Genomic DNA, 20,855 nt, shown 5'->3' on the forward strand with positions numbered 1-20,855 from the left:
ACCAGGGATGATAATAGTACCTACCTTGTAGAGCTGTTGAAAGGAACGAACACATTAACGTGGAGGAAATGCTGGGACAGAATCTGGCCCGCTGGAGGCCTTCAGGAAAATGCTCCAGGGGCTTCAGATCTCTGTGATTCTAAATCAAGCTTCTGAAGCTTATTCCTGAGCTCATCAAGGACGGTAGGAGCACCCTTCTCAGCACTTACATTTCTGCTTCTGAATTGCAGGGGAGGAGAATTGCAGTGGCAGGATTCTCTGCGGTCTTAATAAAATGATATAGAAAGAAGCCCACCCCCCCACCCCCCCTCCCCCCCACACACACACACCACGAACGTGGAAGTATTTAAAACTCCTTCACTGTGGTTCTTGCCCTTAGTGAAGAGGGATTCTGGTGATCTAAGAGGGATTCTGATGATCTAAGATCTAAGAAATAGGTGGTTTATACCCAAAGTCTTCCTACTGACCAGGCTTTAGAAATCAATGGCAGAGAGACAGGGGGCAGGCGAAGATGTGTCAGTGATATGAATATATGACTAGCTTCAGATAAGATACATGAATATCTTATCCAAAAATTGCATGTATGACTCTGAAAATAGATATGATCTAAATTGATCAAGAGAAAGCAGCCCTCGTGAACAATGTGCTTTTCCCCTAGAATGTCCTTTGTCCGGGCAGAAACTGTGGACAAGAAGCTGCATAGTGCTTCTCCTAAGGGACAGGCGAAACTGTCTTTAGAATTCTGGACCCTACACTCTTGAACCTGTTGGCCCTCCAAGTCTGACCTTGAAATTGTCTCTTGCATGACAATTGGATGAAATCCTCAGTGTTTGATAATGAAATTCGGAGACTACCATTAAAATAGAGAGAGATGATTTGAGTGGCCTAACAAGTTATGATTATTTGTTCCTTTGGTTGCCATTCTCTTTAGATAAAACCTCTTTGGTGGTTAAAAAGACCACAGGGTGATTATATGCAGCTATTGCTCAGATGGATTTCATGACGTTTTTGTGGCCACTCACAACAGTCTGGCTTTCCACGGGATTCCTTCACCTCCTATACTTTCATGCAGCCCTTCCTGATTGTCCTCAGCACCCACTAGAAACCTCACACCCCCTCATAAAGGAAATTATTTGGGCAGGACCGTTTTTAGGGAATACCTCCCACTATCTGGTAGGATGAAACACTCTTAGGGACCCTTTTCCAGATAACATCTGCTACAGGTTTCCATCAGATCCCATCTTCATGGTGCATGCATTTGGGAAATAGCTAAAATCTTGTGTTTGCAGTCATTGTTGAAAAATGCACCAAAAAGGCATTAAATGTGGGCGATCGAAATTACTGTCTTAAACTGTTTTAGACATGTCTTCTGAGCCCTGAGTCATTATCATTCCACCTTCATTTTCTTCGCAAACATGTCCTTGGTGTTAACCAGGGCCAAAAGCGTCCACTGATCCTTCGATTCCCACTCCAGTTCTTAACAAAGAGTAAGAGCCCTCTCCTCATAACGCAATGGGAAATGTGAGTGATGAAAAGGAGATTTTTTCCCCCAAAATCATTTCTACAACACCGGCCGTCAAATGATCGTTATATTTTATGATTCTGTGAAATCTGCAGAAATCAAAGCTATGTAACACACATCGCAGAGGGCTCTGCTAATCCTAGCCGACCACATTCATGCCAGAATGAAGGGTGAGGGGCTGGTAACTAGAAACCTGATACTGAAGGAATTCCAAACACAGACTAAAAGCATCTCTGGCTACATCACATGGGCAACTCAAGTGCCTACGAGTGTATTAGTTTGTGCTGATTTCCTTTTAGCTTTACCATATTTGTAGAAGAACTACAGAACAAAGCCTCAGCATCAGCTCAGCTGCTAAATAATGCATGCGTGGCATGCTTAAGAGGAGAATGGCTTTGCCAGATGTCGACTTTCTGCCAAGGGGTACAAGTACCTCTCGGAGCACCCGGAGTTCCACATCATATTACTTCCTCCCATGTGAACCCCAAATTTGGGCACAGCCACTATTACCAAAAAAGGAAATCCACAGAGGTTACGTTGGAAAAGTTAAGAAATTGTCTTTGTGTTAGCTGCTAATAGCATGCGTGGTATTTTACAGAAATTAAGAGGAACAAGATTCTGCCTTTTGGAAGCTTCTCCTTGAGTGAGAAATCCCATGCTTATGGCAAAGGTGGACGTACTCACCTCTTCTCATAAATTCTTTATGACTTTCACACTTTTTACTGCTTACCTTATTTTTATGCCTGTTAAACGTATCCCTTCTCGAAGCAGACTCTCTTCTGGTCACTAAATGTGTCTCAAGCTCAGTTGTTTCTCCCTGTTGTTCTTCAACCTCACCTGCCCTTCCTTCTCCTAAAAGGAGCTCACTGGATGAGAGACAGTGATGGTTCTTAAGCTCAGCATTGAGACACATATGTGAATTATGATCAGCTCTGTATTGCAGGGATTCTTTACTGATACTTGAACTGAAGGTTGCAAATAATTTATTTTGATAAATTACAACAGACTTGAGTTTCTCCCTCAATAATGTTGCTCCCACTCACTTGAATCCCCTTGTTCTTTCTTGAGTGGGAGGGAAGGGCGTTGCGTTCCCACAGGTGGTAGGGAAGTTTGCCTAATCCTAGCTTCTGCCTCTCTGGAGCTCGAGCGGCTTATATGAAAGTCATCCATCATGTGTATTCTGGTAAAGAAAAGGTTGGGAAGTGCTGTGACAGATGGGAACTGGACATCACCTCTACCTCTGGTTCGTGTTCATCAATCCTCAAGTCCAGGCTTGAAACTGGTGATTGCACCTAATGTCACCTTTGACATTATCTCCCTAAGGCCTTTATTTGAGATCCTGTGTACTGTATTTTTAATGGCATACATTACAGTGTTCCTAGATTATTGTGTTTATGACAGAAACAAAGAAAATTTCTTTGCCGGATGATAATAAACACAGTCTTTACCTGATTCTTGAATAAATACACTTAACCTGTACTACTTCGTCATGTTGACCTCACTGGCAAGTCAAGGCAATTAAATGGGAGCCCAAGATTTATTAAGCACGTACGATGTTTCAAGTACTATATAAGACAATGGAGTATACTTTTGTTCTTGGCAAACAAGACAAATATAAGAACCCGTGCCCTGATAAATTTTATAGTCATTCCGTGTTGGACTCAATCCAACCCTTTTTTTCAGCCCACCATCTTTTTCTCCATCCCTCTTTCCTTCTTTAAAAATTAGAGACCATGTAATGTACATGTAATGTACAACATGATGACTACAGCTAACCCTGCCATATGATATAAGGTAGCTTATTAAGATTGTAAATCTTAAGAGTTCTTATCACAAGGAGAATTTTTTTTCCCTTTATTCTTCTTTCTTTTCTTCTCGCCATGTCTATATGAGATGGATGTTAGCTGAAACTACTGCGGTAATCATTTCACAATAGCTGTAAATCAAACCATCATGCTGTACACCTTAAACTTACAAAGTGAGGTATGTCAATTATTTCTCAATTAAACAGGGAGGAAGAACTAGAAACCAGTCTTACCCCGACCTTTGCCAATCTCTGGCTCTCAGTGAGAGTCGGCTACCTCCTTTTATTTTTTTACTCACTGACCTACTTCTACCCCTTCCACGCTTCTGAACGTCTGTGGTTATTGTGCATGTTTGTGGGTTTTCTCTTTCCTTTAACCCTCTTTAACAAATTCAACACACGTTTATGGAGCACCTAGGATGTGCAAATCCATGTGCTAAGCTCAGGGAGATCACTAGATATATAAGACTCAGTTCCTTCAAGATGTTTGTGCTCTAGTTCAGTATATAACTAGTCTTTCACCCACGTGAGGTGAGAATGACCTACTGTGGTGAATGCAGAAAAAAAGAGATTTTTCTTTTGTAATCGAGGAGGGAGGTGGCGGGGAGAGCAGGGGCAGATCGGAGGATTCACAATTGCTCATGGCCTGTCTTCTATTCCAGTAAGTATAGCCACCTCATTCCCAGCTAAAAGGTTTTGCCAGTGACTCAGTCTTTCCAATACTGAGCCCTTTCCTTACACAGGATTGCCTTAGCAAATGTAGAAGCTTGCCTTCCATCCTTCCATAGAGTGAAGACTGTTGGTACCTGGGGGCTGGCTATCTGACCTGCTTAGCCTCTGATTTTCAGCCCCTGTTTTGCTCAGTGAAAAATAGTGACATACTGAGCTGGCAAAAAGAAGAGAATCTCATGTAAAGAAAGTGATTGTTATTGTTTCTTCACATATCAACACCATACAACCCTGTCATGTTTAAGCTTAAAGGTTAGCAATCATTATTGCATGCATCTGCACCTATGTGGTTGGAAACCACATAACTGAGAGAGTTCCTATGAGTTTTCCAAGGAAAAGCTGAAGCCTTTTGGCCTCCAGAAATGAGCCTAATCAAGAATAAAATAGGAAAAAGAGTAAACCGTAAAAAATGTGGAAAAAAACACAAAATTTTAAAAGTAAAGATATTTTCATGATCACCTCCTCAGAGAGGTATATAAAGAAAGCAAATACAGACTCGTTCCTTCTTCTGTAGGTAAATATGGTTCCTGAGTGAGATGTTTCAATTGAAAGTATTTTTAAGAAAATTAGTAATACATACAAATAAAACTCACGAGGTCACCTGCAAAATGAGGGGTCTGGAAGTGTCGATACATTTGCTGTCTGGGTCCTTGTTTTCATCATAGTCTCTGGAGGAAGCTGCCCCTGGATTTCTCAGGGTTGGCCGGTAACGTGCAACACCGGTCGCCATGATAAGCATTTCTTAGGCCTCAGAATGGACTGGTTTTTGTGCTTTCCTACAAACACTAAACTTCACCCAAATATACAAAAGGGAAACTCAAGATCAACAAAGCTAAAATTTCAGCTCCTTATTCTTTCTATATCCTAACAAGTTAATGAGGAGGGCTTTATTTTTTTCCTGTTTAAAAATCATTCTTTTGTGTGTGTGTGTCTGTGTGTCTCTGTCACGGTGTCTGTGCGCACACACGCACACAATATTCACCAGCCCTTAGAAGTTGCTCTGGCAGAAGTCTATAGGAAATGCTCAGTTTTGAGGAAAAAGTTATTATAAACAACCATAGCGGCCCCCCCCATCAAAGAAGGAAAATTCTTCTAGCACTCTTTGAACCTTAAACAGTGTTTTTATAGGCCAGTTCATTGTTTTTCTTCACTATGAAAAATTAAAAACAATAACTGTTTTGATGAGTTCTCCGGGAAAAGACAGTTTCCATGATTTCATTTCTTGACAAAGAACAGCTACCTCACTTGGTTTCTGCCACATGTAAGCAAACTCCCAGCCATAAAACCTCCCGTCAGAGGAAGGGATATGGGTCCACAGAACTCTCAGGAGTTCTTCCCCATCTGCCCAGGGGAAGAAGCCTGCCTACCCCTTGCTGGGAGAGGTGGATGAGTCACAGGGGTGAGGTGTGGGAGAAGAGATAACAACTGCCCCCCTGCCCACCCCTGTGCTGTCACAGCAACATTCAGGGTGGATTCTGCCCCGTCACCACTTGATCTGGGTTGTCTCTTCAAAAATAAAAAAAATAAAAATAAAAAAACAAGGTGTGCCTGTCTTTTATAATGTTCTGTTTTAAAGGAGAGAAATCTCCGTGGAGAGCACAGGACCCTAAAAGTCCAAGGCCTGGAATTCCTCCTTTCTCTCTTTCCATTTTAAACAGGAAACAATCCCGCTAAGAGGGTCCGGAGGGAGCATTGGTTGTATGTTCATTTTAAGGCAGATAATGTTTGTGTGTTGCAAATGTCAGTGATTTATCCCAAGGGCTTAAAATGAGTGCAGAAAAACCACATGTTTCACTTCATGCAGAGAAATAGCTTCAGTAGGTTTCGAGAGAAAGCACAGGTTTAGGATATTTTTTTAAGTGTTTCGGAAATCTCTAACATGAACCGAAAGGAAATAGAAATGATTATGCATTTGTGCTGTATTTGTCATGGGCAATTTAAAATAGACCAAAGCAAACTGCACTGAATAATAGCAGTTGATGCTATAATAACTTGTACACAAACAATTTAATTTTTTTATCTGAAAACTCTAACTAAATTACCCCAAGCTCAAGGATCTTTCATTATTATACATAGCCAAATTAAGACATCAAAAAGGAGAGAGTGCTATTGTTCATCATTATGAATGTGTTCACATGCTACTTTCCACATGCACCGGAGCTTGGAGCCTGTCAAACCTTCATTGATTTGGGGAACTTACAGAGCTGTTTTAACATCAAACTCTGCAGATTACAGGGTGATTCTGACCCTCATTGACAGTGCTTGATTAACCGCAGACACTGTATTCTTACAGCTCTGTCATTTCTTTCAAGTGTTCTCCCAATTTGTACTCTGGCATTGAAGAGCTTTTCATTAATTATTATTGTTGCTTCTTTTTTTCCCTTTAAAAAATTTATAAAAGGGAGAGTAGTAGAAAATGGGAAGGATCCGGCGAATATGCACACAGAAGGTTTATGGGATTTTAAGAGCTGCAAACAGAACTCATCTGTTTAACCCCAGGCTAGATAAGATGCAGTCATCTGTACGTTGTTTAAAGACGTATTGCTTCTGTTATAGCAAACAGATCAGAGGATGCTTGTTGTCTTAGTAGAGAGATCCAGACAGGGTCACTTTCTGTGAGTGTTTCTTCTTGCCCTGGGCCGTTCTGCGTGCCTACTCATTACACAGCGCAGCTTCCAGCTGGCTCGGCTCTTCCCTCTCTGCTCCTGGCCTGGTGGTGCTTCTTGGCTTGCTGATAGAATTGCTTTAGATCAAGTCCTAGGTGGATAATTCCCAGATCTGGGTTACGACTTTTTCTAGGAACTGTAGAGAGGGGAGGGCACCTGGGGAATGTGACAGAAGCTAACCAGAGTTAGACCAAGACCGTGGCCCATGTCAACAGCACCCCACAGACCGAGCAGAGAAGTGAGGACAGTCCACGGGACCTTTATAACTCTGAATAACCTGTACACTTCTACCACCATGTCTATGACAGGCTTCCGTCATCGGAGGGAAGAGTAGAGGAGGGGTCAAATCATCCCAGCTTTAGGAAAGCCCAAGTCTGCCTTCCTTAGAAAACCAGTTTAGCCACTATACTGAAGGCCAACGCACGGTGGTATAAACTAGGTAGAAGTAGATTTCTCTCTCCAGCACCAATCTGAGTATAAGCAGTCCTGGCTGACAGGTGGCTCCGTGGTATCAAGGACTTGGGCCCTTGCCCTCTTGTTGTTCGACCTTCCTCAGCATGTGGCTTCCTCTGTGCGGTTTAAAACGGCTACTCCGATGGCCAACAGGAAGGAGAGGGGAAGAAGAAAAATCACCCTCCTCTTTTCAAGGGTGCACATCGTTTCTATTCACACCCCACGGGCCAGACCTAGTCTTTGACCACACCAAACTACACGGGAGGCTGAGGGGTGGGGTCTTCAGCTGGGCAGCCAGCTTAGTAGCTACTGATATGTGTCTGTTCTTCTCTTTCCAGGGGAGGACCCGCTGATCCTATAGACTATCTGACGGCAACACCTCGAGCGCTCTACAAGGAAAGGGAGCTCCCATATTACCCAGGGGCTCATCCCGTGCATCCTCCCAAGGGGAGCTACCCCCGCCCCCCGGATCTGAGGGTTGCAGACCTCCGGTATCCTCAGTATTACCCTCCTCCGCCAGCCCCCCAGCATAAAGGACCCTTCCGACAAGATGTCCCACCTTCCCCTCCTCAGCACCACAGAGTGCCAGCCTATCAGGAAATGGGTAGACCAGGGCCCCGCGGGGGCAGCCCAGACCAGTACCCCTACCGACCCCAGGATCCCAGGCAGAAGAACCCCATGACTGCCGCCGTGTAGCTGAATACCACCAAGCTCAGCCCAGCCCAGAAAGGGAGACGGGTGACATCACCTTTGCCCTTCCTAGATTTTCAGGCCTTCCTCCTGTTCAGAATTCTCCATGGTATAGATGGGTTTTTCTCACCGAGGTTGCAACACTGGACTGCTGACCAGAAGGGAAAAGGAGGGGACAGGCGGGCAGGGGGGTCGCAAGGAAGAGAGAGGACACGGTCATGAAGGCAGTACTGCCGGAGATTTGAAGTACGTTTGGAATAGTTCAGTCCAGGGAGAGTGGACGGGCAGACAACAATGGAGACACCGCACCTGGGGCCTCCCTGGTGCACACGAGCCTCATCAAATCGGCAGTGCGGAGGCCATCTCAGAGGCTCAGCCTCGGCCCCCTTACGAAAGCTGTTAAGTCTGAAGAGTGGCTGCAAATACGGGCATCTTAAATGAGTAGTTTTTTTCACTGAGGAAACAAAACAACAGCAAACATGACTCGTGATCTCCTTGAAATGTTTATACCCAGAGGAAGAAGGCTGCATTTCCCTATTTGCAGAATTTCTCAGGCTCCCGGTACCACTCATTTGGTATAAGTATTTTATATTTCCTTGCTTTTTATATATATAAAAAAATAAGGTACGAAAGCAGTATTAGTGTCCTGGGAGAATGTGCAAAGCCAGTCAGGGCTTCCAGAAGGAATATATTCTGAGGACCAGGTTAAGAGGGCCCCAAATCCCGTGGTCCTCACCTTCCTTCCCCACAAATCCCAGGCACGACAGCACAGAGATATCCAGTTTCAGAATCATCCCCAAGTCTCCTGCCTGTAATTATCATAACCGGGGCCTCTACTTTCAGGATCCCACTTGAGGACTAAAACGTAGTTGGGAGAGAGAGGGCCCACTGCTTAGGTCACACAGGAAGCAATGCTCCGGAGATGCCAGTTCACTGCACAGTCAGTGCCAAACAGTGCCATCTGCACTGGGGACAGGGAGGGGCTGACTGTGGCCTTTGGGGTTGATAACCAGGAAGCGGGAGGTGGCAGTGACTGACGTGTGTGTGTTTGTGCTTGCGCGTGCAAGTGTGTGTGAAGGCATGTGATTACCGGCATGGAGAATGTAAGGTAAAAATGCTTTCTGAAAAGTTTGACGGGGAAGGCAATAAAAGGGGGGGTGGGGAGGAATCAGAAGGAAAAGGAAAAGAGGCATAAAACCAGATCATTAATCTACCTGCTGTATTTCAGTAACAAAAATCAGGGCAACACCGAGGTCAGCATCTCCAATTGGAATAGAAGATCTTAGGGCTTTGAAAAGCTGACACCCCACCCTCCAAAACCCATCACGTCTCCTTTGAGCTTTGCAGTAATTTCCTACTTATTCCAGCAGGACTTCTAAAACGTCCAACCTGCCCCAAATGAGAACACAACAAAAGACTGAGGACCAGCAAAACAGCAAGCTTGAATTGTTCAGTGATGCTTAAGAGACTTTAAGCCTTTACTGCTCCTTCTCCATCCCCTCCGGGGGGGGGGGGGGAGGGGTAATAAATAAATAAAAGTCTTGAGTTCAATGTAGATATATTTTGGCTGAGATTAGAATACCTCTGACTGACAGGGTTTAATAAATTATAATATTATGGAATATACAGGGTATCCGGCCCAGTTTAGTCTTTTATTTTTTTTTATTTCAAATAGAGTTGCGTTACCAGGAATGAAGCAGCTGCTGGTTTTAGACATAAATACTTGTTATTTACTGGACTTTAAGAGGTATCACTTTCTAAACTACAATTTACTTATGGCCCTCTTAAAAATAGACTGTCAAGTTGGTTTTGGCCATCTGCCATCTCTCTTGAGCCAGCACCTTACACTGTTTGGCAGTTTGTGCAAGGAGGTTGACGGTCTTGCACCCTGCTCACCCAGAGGTGAATGCAGGTGAGCTACGGGGCTTCTCTGCCAACATCCTGAATGACACTTTCCCCTCAGACTGAATAAACTTTCTGGAAGAAAATGGTGAAGTGAGGGAAATGCAAAGTGTTGGGGAGCATTAAAAATCAGCTCTTCGGTCTGTTGCATAGTTGAACCAAATTTCTCTAGGCTATTGGACGTAGCCAATCCAGAAGTCTCCTTTTGGATTGAGGCCAAGACCACATGAGGGTCAGCCAGAGGCAGTGCGAGAAGGTGAGATATTCTGTGCATGTCAGAGCAGGGGCTCTTGTAGGAAGAATGCCCATGTTTTCACCACGTTGCCACCTTGGGAGTACAATACCTCCAGCTTCCGAGCTCAGGGCAAGCTGCTCAAAACATGGGTTCGTGTTGTACACAAAGTCAATAAAACACTTGTGAATCCTGAGGGGGCAGCCAGGGATGCGAAGGTACTGTTAAAGTGCACGAAAAATAGATGATAGCAGTTTTCTTTTCTTGCCTGAAGTATAACACATGCCCAATTTGACCCTGCCCAAAGGAAGCTACCTTGTGGGTGACAGGCTCTGTCAAGCCAAGCCACAATGAAGAGCAGTTCGAATATAAGCTTTATAAATTCCTGTGTCCCAGCCCTCCACTGTCACCACCCAGAAGTTGCAGAACTCTTTCCCAGTCTCTAGGAGAACAGGTTGTTTAGAGTATTTAGAAGACCAGGCTGTAATCAGCAGGTGTCCAGTAGCAGGAAGTAGTTCCTGGTTGATTTATGGTCTTGGAAAGACTCAATCAGGTGTCTGCTTGTCGCTCAGAATATAATAACCCCCGGAACAGAGTGACACAGTGAGCAGCAAACCCACCAACATACACCCACCTGGCTCCTGATCTGGCCGCTGGGTCATTGGGGCCTTGAAATGATGTTTTGGCCTCGAGTCACTAGATACTTGATGGAGTTCTGTTTTATCCCTTTCTGCAGGAGGAGAAATAGGAAAGGGAGCAGACCACTGAAAACTTTGAGCTGCAGGAGAATCCAATCCTCTGCCAGGGAGGGAAACACTGCATCTCGTTAACCCCATGCGCCATTGGACTATGGCAATATCACTCTTGGTAGAAAATTGTTTCCCCACAATATTAATCAATGGACAAAAGGCAATCCCAAAGACAGGAACATCTTCAGAAATCATAATTGAGTAACAAACAAAAATTGGAAAATAAAATTACCGCAAAGCTCGTTATTCTTAGATTTGTAGGTCAACATGCATTGACCCCACAGGACAGCATGGAGCAAAGATCTTATAATCGAGAGTGTGATGAGACCCACAGACCCACTGTCACCCCATGGAGCAAACTGCCTGCTGCCCTATAAAGGAGGTGTGCAACTTCATTGTAGCTTTATTTGTGCCACCAACTAAATAAAATTAAAACATGAGTCATTATTCCCTTTCCAGATTCGTGAACTCGTTGAACTATCTTCAGAAGGAAAGGTACCCGACAACATGCATAGAGTCTATATGCATAAGGATCCAGCCTTTAAAGAGCATTTGTTCCCCTAACCTATAACCCCAGCATTTGCTTTCTTTGGAGAAACATCTTAGCCTTTTGGGGGGATAGAGAGGTCTGCAGAGTTTGGATGTGTGTCTATAAAATTCCCATAGGCATTAAATTCTGAAATCTGCAATGAACCGCCTTCAAATTGGTGCTAAATTAGGTAGACACCCTACTGCTTTCTGAGTCCAGGAGCAACAAAAAGTCCAGGTTTCGTGCAATTACGTGGGAGGGAGTCGAATCCAGAAACAGCCACAGGAGTATTTCTCTGCACTGCCAGTTCGCACCGACTTAGTGGGAAATGATGCCACAATGAGACCAGAAAGCGGAGTCTCCATAAGGTATCCCTACAAAGTCACCTCTCTGAAAAAAAAAAAAAAAAAAGGAGAATAAAAGGTAGATATCTAAAATAAGCCTAGAATCTCATATGCAGCTACTACTTCTAAGGGAAACTCTTTTCTCCCTCATGTCCTTAAATAGTAATAGAATCACACAGCGCCTGACTTTTAAAGATGGGCTTCACTCCCCAGCCTGGAGTGCCGAGTGAACTAACCCCAAAGACTGTCTGCTGACTCAGCTCTGGGAGAGCGTTCTCTTCCCTCGATGCGGACTGCCGTGCTGTTTACTACTGGAACATAAAAACAAACCCCCACTGTTTATACAATCACTTTTTCTAGTGTTTTCCTGTGCTTTTATGACACCAAGTCTGTTCATAAGTCCTGAAGATAAATTATGTGAAATCATATTTTGGCATATGGGGGCGGAGAATGAATTCTTTACAGACTTTTTAGGATGATCCCATTTGTACCACAGAAAACATTTTGGATGTTGTTATATATGAATATATAAATTTTTCTCATTTTATTTTGCATTGAAATAAAGCTTTATTCAGTCAGTAAGACACCAGAGTGTTGGTTTGTTTTAGGATGTGATGAATGAATAGATTGGTCTGGTCCTGATCACCCTTGAACAGCAACGTCATAGGGGCAGAGGACATGAGGAGAAAACATCTGTCACATGCCGGGCTCCCAAAAGACACGTGTAAGATGGAGATGAGAAAGCAGGCTGTTTGTTTGAGAGTGCACTTGGGCTCGGTACCCACAGAAGGCAGAGCAAGAAAGCAGGGCTGGGCAGAGGGAGCAGCTGAGCAGTGATGTGCTCCCACCTTAGGCCTCAGCCAACTCCACAGGGAACCCTGGAGCTACAGTGGCCCTTCAGACTTGTCCCAACTTGGGACAAGGAAGCTGGGCCTTTATACCACTGTGTTGGTCAGTGGGTATCGGCTACTCCTGGGAAGGAGGTGGGACCCAGAACCAGACAGTTCTCTTCAGGTGAGGCAATCCCCAAAGGGGCCTGACAGCCGGGGACGATCTTTGAGAGGTATTCACAGAGGATGGGAATATTGTTCTTTCTTTTTTTTTTTTCTTTCTTTCTTTCTTTTTGTAAGATTTATTTATTTGTGGGGCGCCTGGGTGGCTCAGTCATTAGGCGTCTGCCTTCGGCTCAGGTCGTGATCCCAGGGTCCTGGGGTCGAGCCCCGCATCGGGCTCCCTGCTCCGCGGGAAGCCTGCTTCTCCCTCTCCCACTCCCCCTGCTTGTGTTCCTGCTCTCACTATCTGTCTCTCTGTCAAATAAATAAATAAAATCTTAAAAAAAAAAAGATTTATTTATTTGAGGTGGAGGAGGGGTAGAGAATTCCAAGCAGACTCTCCACTAAGCATGGAGTCCAACACGGGGTTCGATCCTGTGACCCCCAAGATCATGGCCTGAGCCGAAATCAAGCGTTGGACGCTTAATTGACTGAGCCACCCAGGCGCCCGAAATTGTCCTTCATTCTTGAAGTGGAATCTGGGCATCTCATCAACAGCATCCACCACCGCTGACCCCTCCTCTCTCATGCTGGCAACACTCTTACCTTGCCTATGGAAACATGATTCTGAGTGGGTTCTCCTTGTGACCATCCCTGTTTCCCAAGCTTCTTTACTGGCTTGTTCTCAGACCTCCCCAGACTCTCTGGCAAGTTCATTCACAGCCAAGATTTCAGCTACCGTCTCTGGAGAGATTTGCTCATAATCTCCAGCTCAGAGCTATCTCCCAGGTACATGCATTTCCCATTTTCCCACTGCTCGTCCCCACTTGAGCTTTCCACAGGCCATTTGGACTCAGCATGCTCCAACTGAAAGCAAAAGCTTTCTCCAAAGAAACCTGCTTCTCACGATTCTGTCCTGGCCAAAGTTCCCCCATGTTCACAGCTATAAACCAGAAATCTGGAAATGATCCTTGACTTCCTGTTTATGACTCCGCCCCTTCCTCCCACCCATCCCCATCTGATACGTTGGAAGGCCAGCCATTGAACCCAATCTGTCCATGCTTCCTGACATCCTGCCTTGGCTCAGTCTCTTGCTTCTCACCCAGCCTCTTCACTAGCCTTCTCGCTGATCTCCTACCTCTGACCATGCTTCCTTCCCAACCACCTCTATACTATACAGACTCAGCACCTGCATTGGTGAATACAATTTGATTGGAACACGAACATACCCATTTGCTTATATACTGTCTAGAACTCTTTCATGCTACCGTACCAGCTTCCGCTCTATTCTGCCAAAGGACTTTAGTGGAAGTGGAGATCAGACCACATATGCTACTCTTCCAGAGGCAGCATAGGCTTGTTGAAAGACATTGGTGTTGAAAACAGGCAGACCTGGATCTAAGACCAGGTTCAAGCGCTAATCAGTTGTGTAATACTGATCTCTTTAGGCCTCGACTTCACCATTTGTGAAATGGAACCACTCCACATCTTAGGGGCTTGTTTTGAGAATTAACTCACATGACATATACAGGGGTTCCAGAATCAGTTTAAGCCAGCTCCCAAGAGCCCACTGTCCACATCTCTCCCCAATGCCATATCAAGTGATGCCACCTTGGTAGCTTGACATGGGCCGTGTGGGAGGCATTTACAACACAGATATCAGCATAGCCTCAAACCGAGACTTTTTCTTTCCCCTCTGAAGAGGCCGTTATTCAACATTTACCAGAGCTCCTGTAGATAACATATCCGGCAGTCAAGAAAAATTAATCCTTGCCCCACATTCGCAGAGGTACTCATGCACACATATATGCTCACACACACAGGTACACACTCACTCCTTAAAACTTCTCTGTGGCTCCCTCATACTTACAGCCTAAAGTCAAAAGACCCAAGCCCTCCAGAATCAGTCCCCTGTGCCCCCCCTTCACGTCTTGCTGCTCCCAGCTTTATATCCTGTGCTACTGTTATTTCTAAATTACTTTTATTTATTTGAGCCCCGTGTGCATTTCCCAGCTCTGTACCATGGCAACACACAATAAACATAGCTGCTCAAAGTGCCCTTCGTCTATGGATTCTCATTCATTCCCTCGAGGCCCAGATCCAGCAGCTCTTTATGAAGAAGACTTCAAGGCACGAACAGGAGACTGGCTGCCTCACATCCCTCCCACCCTCTTGTAGCAGGACCTACCGCGGGGCCGGGCTACTTGCCCTAGAGACCGCATTTCCCCACCTTTCCTCGCGGCCATGGTTCCACGTGAGGCCCAGCTCCTACGACCAGGCCAAACACTCCAGAGGATGGAACCAGGGACCAGGCATGCTACTGCTGGCAATCAGGGTGACAGGGGCATTTGATTTCCTGGAAGAATATCTGGCGCCTCGCTTCCTGGGGGTCGAGAGCCTGTGTGAGGGCCACCCATCGTGTGAGCATTGACCCCAGCTGGGGCAATGTGATTCTGTGCCAACGGTCGGGGCGTCCTCCGACCTTCGAAAAGTTCGCAACTTCCTCGGTGAGCCAGTTCTGTAATGCTGGTCAGAGCTGTCCTCCTAGAAGGCCTGCCTAGAGCTGACTTCTCTAGCCCTTCAAAGAATTCTGCAAGCACCTAACTTTCCACAGTAAGTCCCTTTTCGGTCCACTCGAAGGGATTCAGTTATCTGCAACCGACCTCGCCAAGATTCCTGCCACAGCCCTCCTCCTGAGCCACACTAGGCAATTCCAACCTGAATGTTACTGAGATACTTTCCACAGATCCTCAATAAAATTTTTATTACCTCTATTACGATGATTACTTTCCATGTCTATGTGGCCTTCTAAAGAGTATCGTACTTGTAACACATTGCCTGGGTCTGACTTGATGCTTGAGAAATATTTGCTGAATTCATTTGAATGAAGAAATGAGGTGTGAGGGTTCTTTTGCTGAATTGCTGTGCATTGCTGACGGTCCACCTGGCAGCCCAAGCCATAAATCTCCAAGTGTTGTTGTGAAAGATCGCCCAGTGTGATTCCTGAGGTAGAAGGTGTTAGCTCACGTGGGCAGGCCAGATTCTAATTTAAAACACGAAGCAGGCTAGGAAATTGTAAATGCAATGGGTAATGCATTATTTAGAGAGTAAAGAGAGACTTAAGTAAAGAGAAAATGTATTACTTGCAACCTACTAAGATGGAAATACTTTTAGTGACAGATGATTACTATTATTATTGTATAATTCCTTGGGTTTTAGGCAAGTGCTTTGCATTACTTGTTCCTTTCAACAACTGTAGGTGGGGAACTGGAGGGCTCCCTGACTTTCTGTAAGGAAACTGAGTCCTACCTACAATGGTACTAAAATAAAAATTTAATGAACGCTCTTTAGGTGTATCCAAAGAAACCAGAGATTACTTTGTAAGTGTCTTGACAGTTGAGATTTCTTTGTTCGTGGCCATGTTTATTCTCACTAATTATTGTTTACAGTGCATGCTGAATATTTCATGATCACAGTCATTTTTGCTTCTCACGGAGTCACAGAACATCAGATTCATACTTATTTTACACCTGGAGAAACTGAGGCATGAAAAGCCAACCAGGCAATTGAGGGCCACCCAAAGGAGAAAGCTGACTTTCTCTTTATTCGTGAAGTATGTTTTGAGAAACTCCTATGTTCCTGGCACTTGGTGGCCACCTCCTGAGTGGGCTCTCTGCTTTGCAGTGTGGGCGGGTGCCTCGCCTCCTTCCTGGGCCTGTGGCCCAGTGTATATCATACCTGGGCCTTCCTAATCACAGGCCTCTCAGAGGTCATCAGGCATGGCCCCTGTCCTCTGGAAGAGGAGGAGAGGTGCTTCCGCAGTCAGTGTTTAACGGTCAATTATCATCCTTTCCACCGAAGCTTTATCCAGCTGCTTGTAACTGCCTCTCCCCAAACAAGCCCACATACCTGCACGATAATCAGTGCGTGACACCATAGAAAAATAGTTTTAACTGAAACCTAACAACCCTGGACTTTGTAGCTCTTCTGTCTCATCCATGAAATAAGAAGTACAAAAATAAAGTGAGATTCGATTGTAGCCCAACAGCTACTTCAGGTCAAACATTGCAAAATGCTGCAGAGGATCCCAGACGTGGGCAGGGCTTGGATTCTGCCCTCGAGGACCTGCGTGTACACAAAGGACCAAAACTCAAGGCTGACGGTGGTGAGTGCTCATGGGAGGTGTCTACTACAAGAAAAGCCTGACTTCGGACTTCGGGTGTGGACAGGATCGGGTCAGTTTTGTGGAAGCCATGACATCCGAAGCGGCCTAAAAGGATGCGAAGAATGTCGACAGGCCCAGCAAGGAAGGGTATTGGCATTCCAGCTACAGAAGAGAACGCAAGCATCCGCACAGAGACAGGAACCCTCCCACTATGTGTGATTTGGGTGCAAGGAGGAGTACAGGTTGTGTGATGGGGGTGGAAGGATGGGAGGTTAATACTGAGAGTGGCTAATATTATTCAGTGCCTAGCAAGTGCCAGAAACTGGCCTAAATGATTTTCATAATTTATCTCATTTCATCCTCAAATTCCATGAGAAAACAGAGCCTTAAAGGAATCAAGAACTTGCCTTTGGGATTTCAGACCGCACAAGAAAAAGTGACTTAGGGACTCCAGGGACTTCGGCACTTGGTGGTGGGGGGGATCACTTCACAAAAGAGTGTTTACCTAAAACCAGCCCAAATGAAAGCACTATGCAAACTGAACTGGAAAATTCATCAAATCGGCAGCTCTTACTAAAGAGGAGGGAGCTAATATTTATTGAGTGTCCAGGAGCTGTGATAGTTGCCTTCCCTACATTCATCTCATTTTTTCTTCACATCAGCAAAGTGGGCACACTAAACCCATTTTACAGATGAGAAAACTGAGGCCCCAAGAAACTAAGAACAGCTGTGGCTAGTGAAGTGGCCAGTAAATCCAGCTCTGGGCCCACGATTCTCCTTGCTACCCTCATGGAGATTAAAAGCAAATCTCAGTGCAATTTCTTTTAATTCTTCAAGGCCTCCATGGTGATTACTATCTAAAGTGTGTGCACCGTTGAAGAAAATTCAGAACGTGTAAATGCAGATTTTGACATTTGAGACTCAAGAAACAGGCAGCCTTGTGTTAGTTCCACTATATATTAAATTATAATCTATGTAGACAGCAGTTTTGAAAGGTATCCAGGCAAATAAGTTGTACTTCTGGCTGAAGTCAGACAGGTAGATGAAACTTTGATGAGTTAATTCCCCCAACTACTAAAGGCATAAACAGACCAGGACTCTGAGGTGGAAAGAGGCTGCCAGGAAATTTATTAAGAGCAGTGAAGTGCAGGGCCATAATTTCAACAGGTTATCTTGCTTCTCGGGCTAATTGTTTTCCAAGGCTTCTCGGCTCCGAAACATTCAGCATTCTTATCACCTGGGAAATGTGTGTGCTCCTTAGGATATTTTCCAGCATGCGGCCACCTCCATCCTCCAGTCCCGGCCATATTTTTGCTCAAAGAGCTGTCGATTAGATTTAAGAGCCGCCCCAGCCCCACAATGCACACTGTCTTGCTGATCTTCAGAGAGAGCTGTGGTGTCGCCCTTTGATTTATGGAGAGTGAAGCTCAGACCCAGCCCTGCACTTTATTAAAGCAGCTTTTAGCCATATTATACCTTCCCCATTCCATGCTCCCTATGGCTCTACCACCTAGGAGTCAAAATCCCTTTGATAAGCAGCATTTGGGGTGATTGGAAAGTGGAGCCTTGGCTTTGTCTCCTCCCACCGTCCTGCCTCCCCAGCCCCCAGGTGCGAGATGGCAGGGTGGGGAGGGGTGACAGGCAAAGCACTGCTCTCCAGGTGGCCTTTCAATATCCGTTTTTCTCCTGACCCTCTCTTGACCTTCGCAGTGTGACAGTGTTTGGCCTGGGGCTGTGCCTCTTCATGGTGATTTTTTTTTTTTTTTTTTCCATCCAGGCTTTAAAAGGGAAGCCTCAGAGAAGTGCGGTCCCACTTTCAAAGGCTCTGTTCTCTGGGCAGTAAAATCAAGGCTGTGTTCTGCAAAATCACAGGATTCAGGCCCCCAGAAGAGACCACAGTAGAACAATGGGCATAGGAGTATCTGCAGGGGAACCGACCCGTCTTATAGGTGTTGGATGTGTGAAACTTGGTTTTGTTTGAAACATGGAACTTTTCCTCCACAAATATTTCGCCCCCCACCCCAAATCAGGCCTGTGCCATGTAAGGCTGGAGGGTGGGGAAATTTGAGTATTCCCCACTGCCAGGGCCTGCCATGCTGTGTTGAGAAGCAGTGAGGTCCTTCCCAAGGACCTGGCATTAGGACATCTCGGTCCCTCCTTAGTGGTGCATCCCCAGCTCCCTCCGGGGCTTTAGCTAAGACCTTACTGCTGTCTGTCACTCTGATCCTACACCATCACCCTGTCCCAGCGAACTCCCTAGAGTGGGGTTGATGACAGAGCCATGTTGGGCCAAGGTTGGGGTGTGATAACTGGCAGGTGCACCCCCTCCACCCCCAGTTTTCCATGGGAGGATACCCCCTCCTAGGACTGGCACTGTGGTGGGTGAGTTACAAGCGGCTCTCGGCATTGACGAGCTGGGTGACCCAGCTGGTTCCTGAGTCCTCAGTTGCCGCCTCTGAAGTGTGATGATCATGCTGACCTCCTAGGTGGTGGGAAGATGTACATAAAGCGTTTATTATATCAGCTGAAGGAGGATCAATGTTATTTACCATTATTAGTCCTGATTTGCAAAGAATCTGCCTTTAAGTGGCAAATAGCACACGATCACCATGAGAAAGCGTTTTGTTTCTAAATCTCTGCTTCCTACAAGAAGAAAGCCTTGGTCAATTGCTAGTATGTCTTCAACACCCCTCTACAACTTGCGAATCTCTTTTATCGACAGAGAGCAGACCTCAGACTTCTGCAGGCTCTAGCTTGAATTTAATAAGTTTGTTTTGCTTTCATTGTATTAATGAAATTGTATTAATTTTATAATTGTCTTCTATTTAGGACAAAATGATCCTGGCTTTTTTTTCACTTACAGTAGTGAAATAAGTTTTCATTAAAAATAAAATTACTTAGGGGGCGCCTGGGTGGCTCAGTCGGTTGGGCGTCTGACTCTTGATTTTGGCTCAGGTCATGATCTTGGGGTCATGAGATTGAGCCCCACATGCGGCTCTGCGCTCAGCAGGGAGTGTGCTTCTTTTCCTCTCCCTCTGCCCCTCCCCCCGCTCGCACTCTCTCTCTCTCTCTCTCTCTCAAAATAAATAAATCTTTAAAAATAAAATAATTTAGGTAGACATTAAGTAAATGATGGTACAAATGGATATAGTAACAACCATGGCATGGCCAAAAAATGAAGTTCAGAAACACTGTGCTAAGCCAGTGGAGAGGTATCCCAGGGATCTCTGAGGCTTCCAGAAGGTAGAGTAACTTCTGGAGGATGCAAGCTGTTTGTCTGAGCCCTAGGATTCCAGGGTAACCTGTAGATAAATGAAACAAGCCCAGAATTTTCGTAGAGACTGTGCTGACCCAGGTAGGTTTCCCCAAAGGAGGATCTTGCCTAGCCTTTTGCTTTGCTCCTGGCTGGGGTTCTGCCATGGGTCCATGGGTCCTGTTCTTGCTCTCATCCCCCAGCAGTGGGTGACTGCAGGGGTATTTGGCTGATTCTCCTGCTAGAGCCAGAGACAAGCCAGACTGTACCCAAGTATGACAAGCATCAAATGGAAGCTTTACTGCCCCCAAAGCCTTGGAATGACATTAGCTTTAGTGCAGACCTCAATCTGCCTCTATCATCACATGGCATCTTACCCGTGTGTCTGTGTCCAAACTTCCCTCTTATGAGGATGCCAAGAATTGGGCTAGGACCCAACCTAATGCAGTATGACCTCACTTTCATTTGATTATATCTGCAAAGAACCTATTTCCAAAGAAATCTCCACTCACAGGTCTTAGGGTTTAAGATTTAAACATATCTTTTGAGTAGGACACAATTCAACCCATAACATTCTCCACGGTCCAGAGGCTCTCCCCGATCTCCGCACCTCCCACCAGCCTCCCGTCGAAATCTCTGCCTCGTGTGCAGCTAAGACTCCTGCACACTGACCAATGTACCCGTGACCAACCACGCAGACCCTGCTGGTGTCTTCTAGCACTTGTTTTCCTTCTTTACTGAAAAGGTCACCCTTTTCTTGGGAGACTGGGGAACAGTGACCAAAGGACAGGGGTAATGGATGTCTGCCCATCCAGATGCCTCATT

At 45.4% G+C, this 20,855-nt stretch overlaps 1 protein-coding gene and 1 long non-coding RNA gene across 12 annotated transcripts in view; one reads left to right on the forward strand and one right to left on the reverse strand.

Moving 5' to 3' along the window:
* The window catches only part of PARD3B (par-3 family cell polarity regulator beta), a 1,014,396-nt gene extending 1,002,203 nt beyond the window's left edge, over positions 1–12,193 (forward strand). For 7 of the 11 annotated variants that reach the window (XM_027589179.1, XM_027589181.1, XM_027589185.1 and 4 more), the window contains one exon: positions 7,513–12,193. In XM_027589179.1, the coding sequence (XP_027444980.1) occupies positions 7,513–7,870 (358 nt within the window). In that variant the 3' untranslated portion in view covers positions 7,871–12,193. The remainder of the gene's footprint in view (positions 1–7,512) is intronic. The other 4 variants (XM_027589187.1, XM_027589188.1, XR_003519077.1 and 1 more) reach the window with 3 other exon arrangements.
* Positions 11,539–20,855, reverse strand: part of LOC113919675 — a 35,067-nt gene continuing 25,750 nt past the window's right edge. Inside the window, exon 4 of the long non-coding RNA XR_003519079.1 lies at positions 11,539–11,666. This is a non-coding gene — a long non-coding RNA (uncharacterized LOC113919675). The remainder of the gene's footprint in view (positions 11,667–20,855) is intronic.

Source organism: Zalophus californianus, chromosome 3 (genome assembly GCF_009762305.2).
Source record: "Zalophus californianus isolate mZalCal1 chromosome 3, mZalCal1.pri.v2, whole genome shotgun sequence".
Taxonomy (NCBI): domain Eukaryota; kingdom Metazoa; phylum Chordata; class Mammalia; order Carnivora; family Otariidae; genus Zalophus; species Zalophus californianus.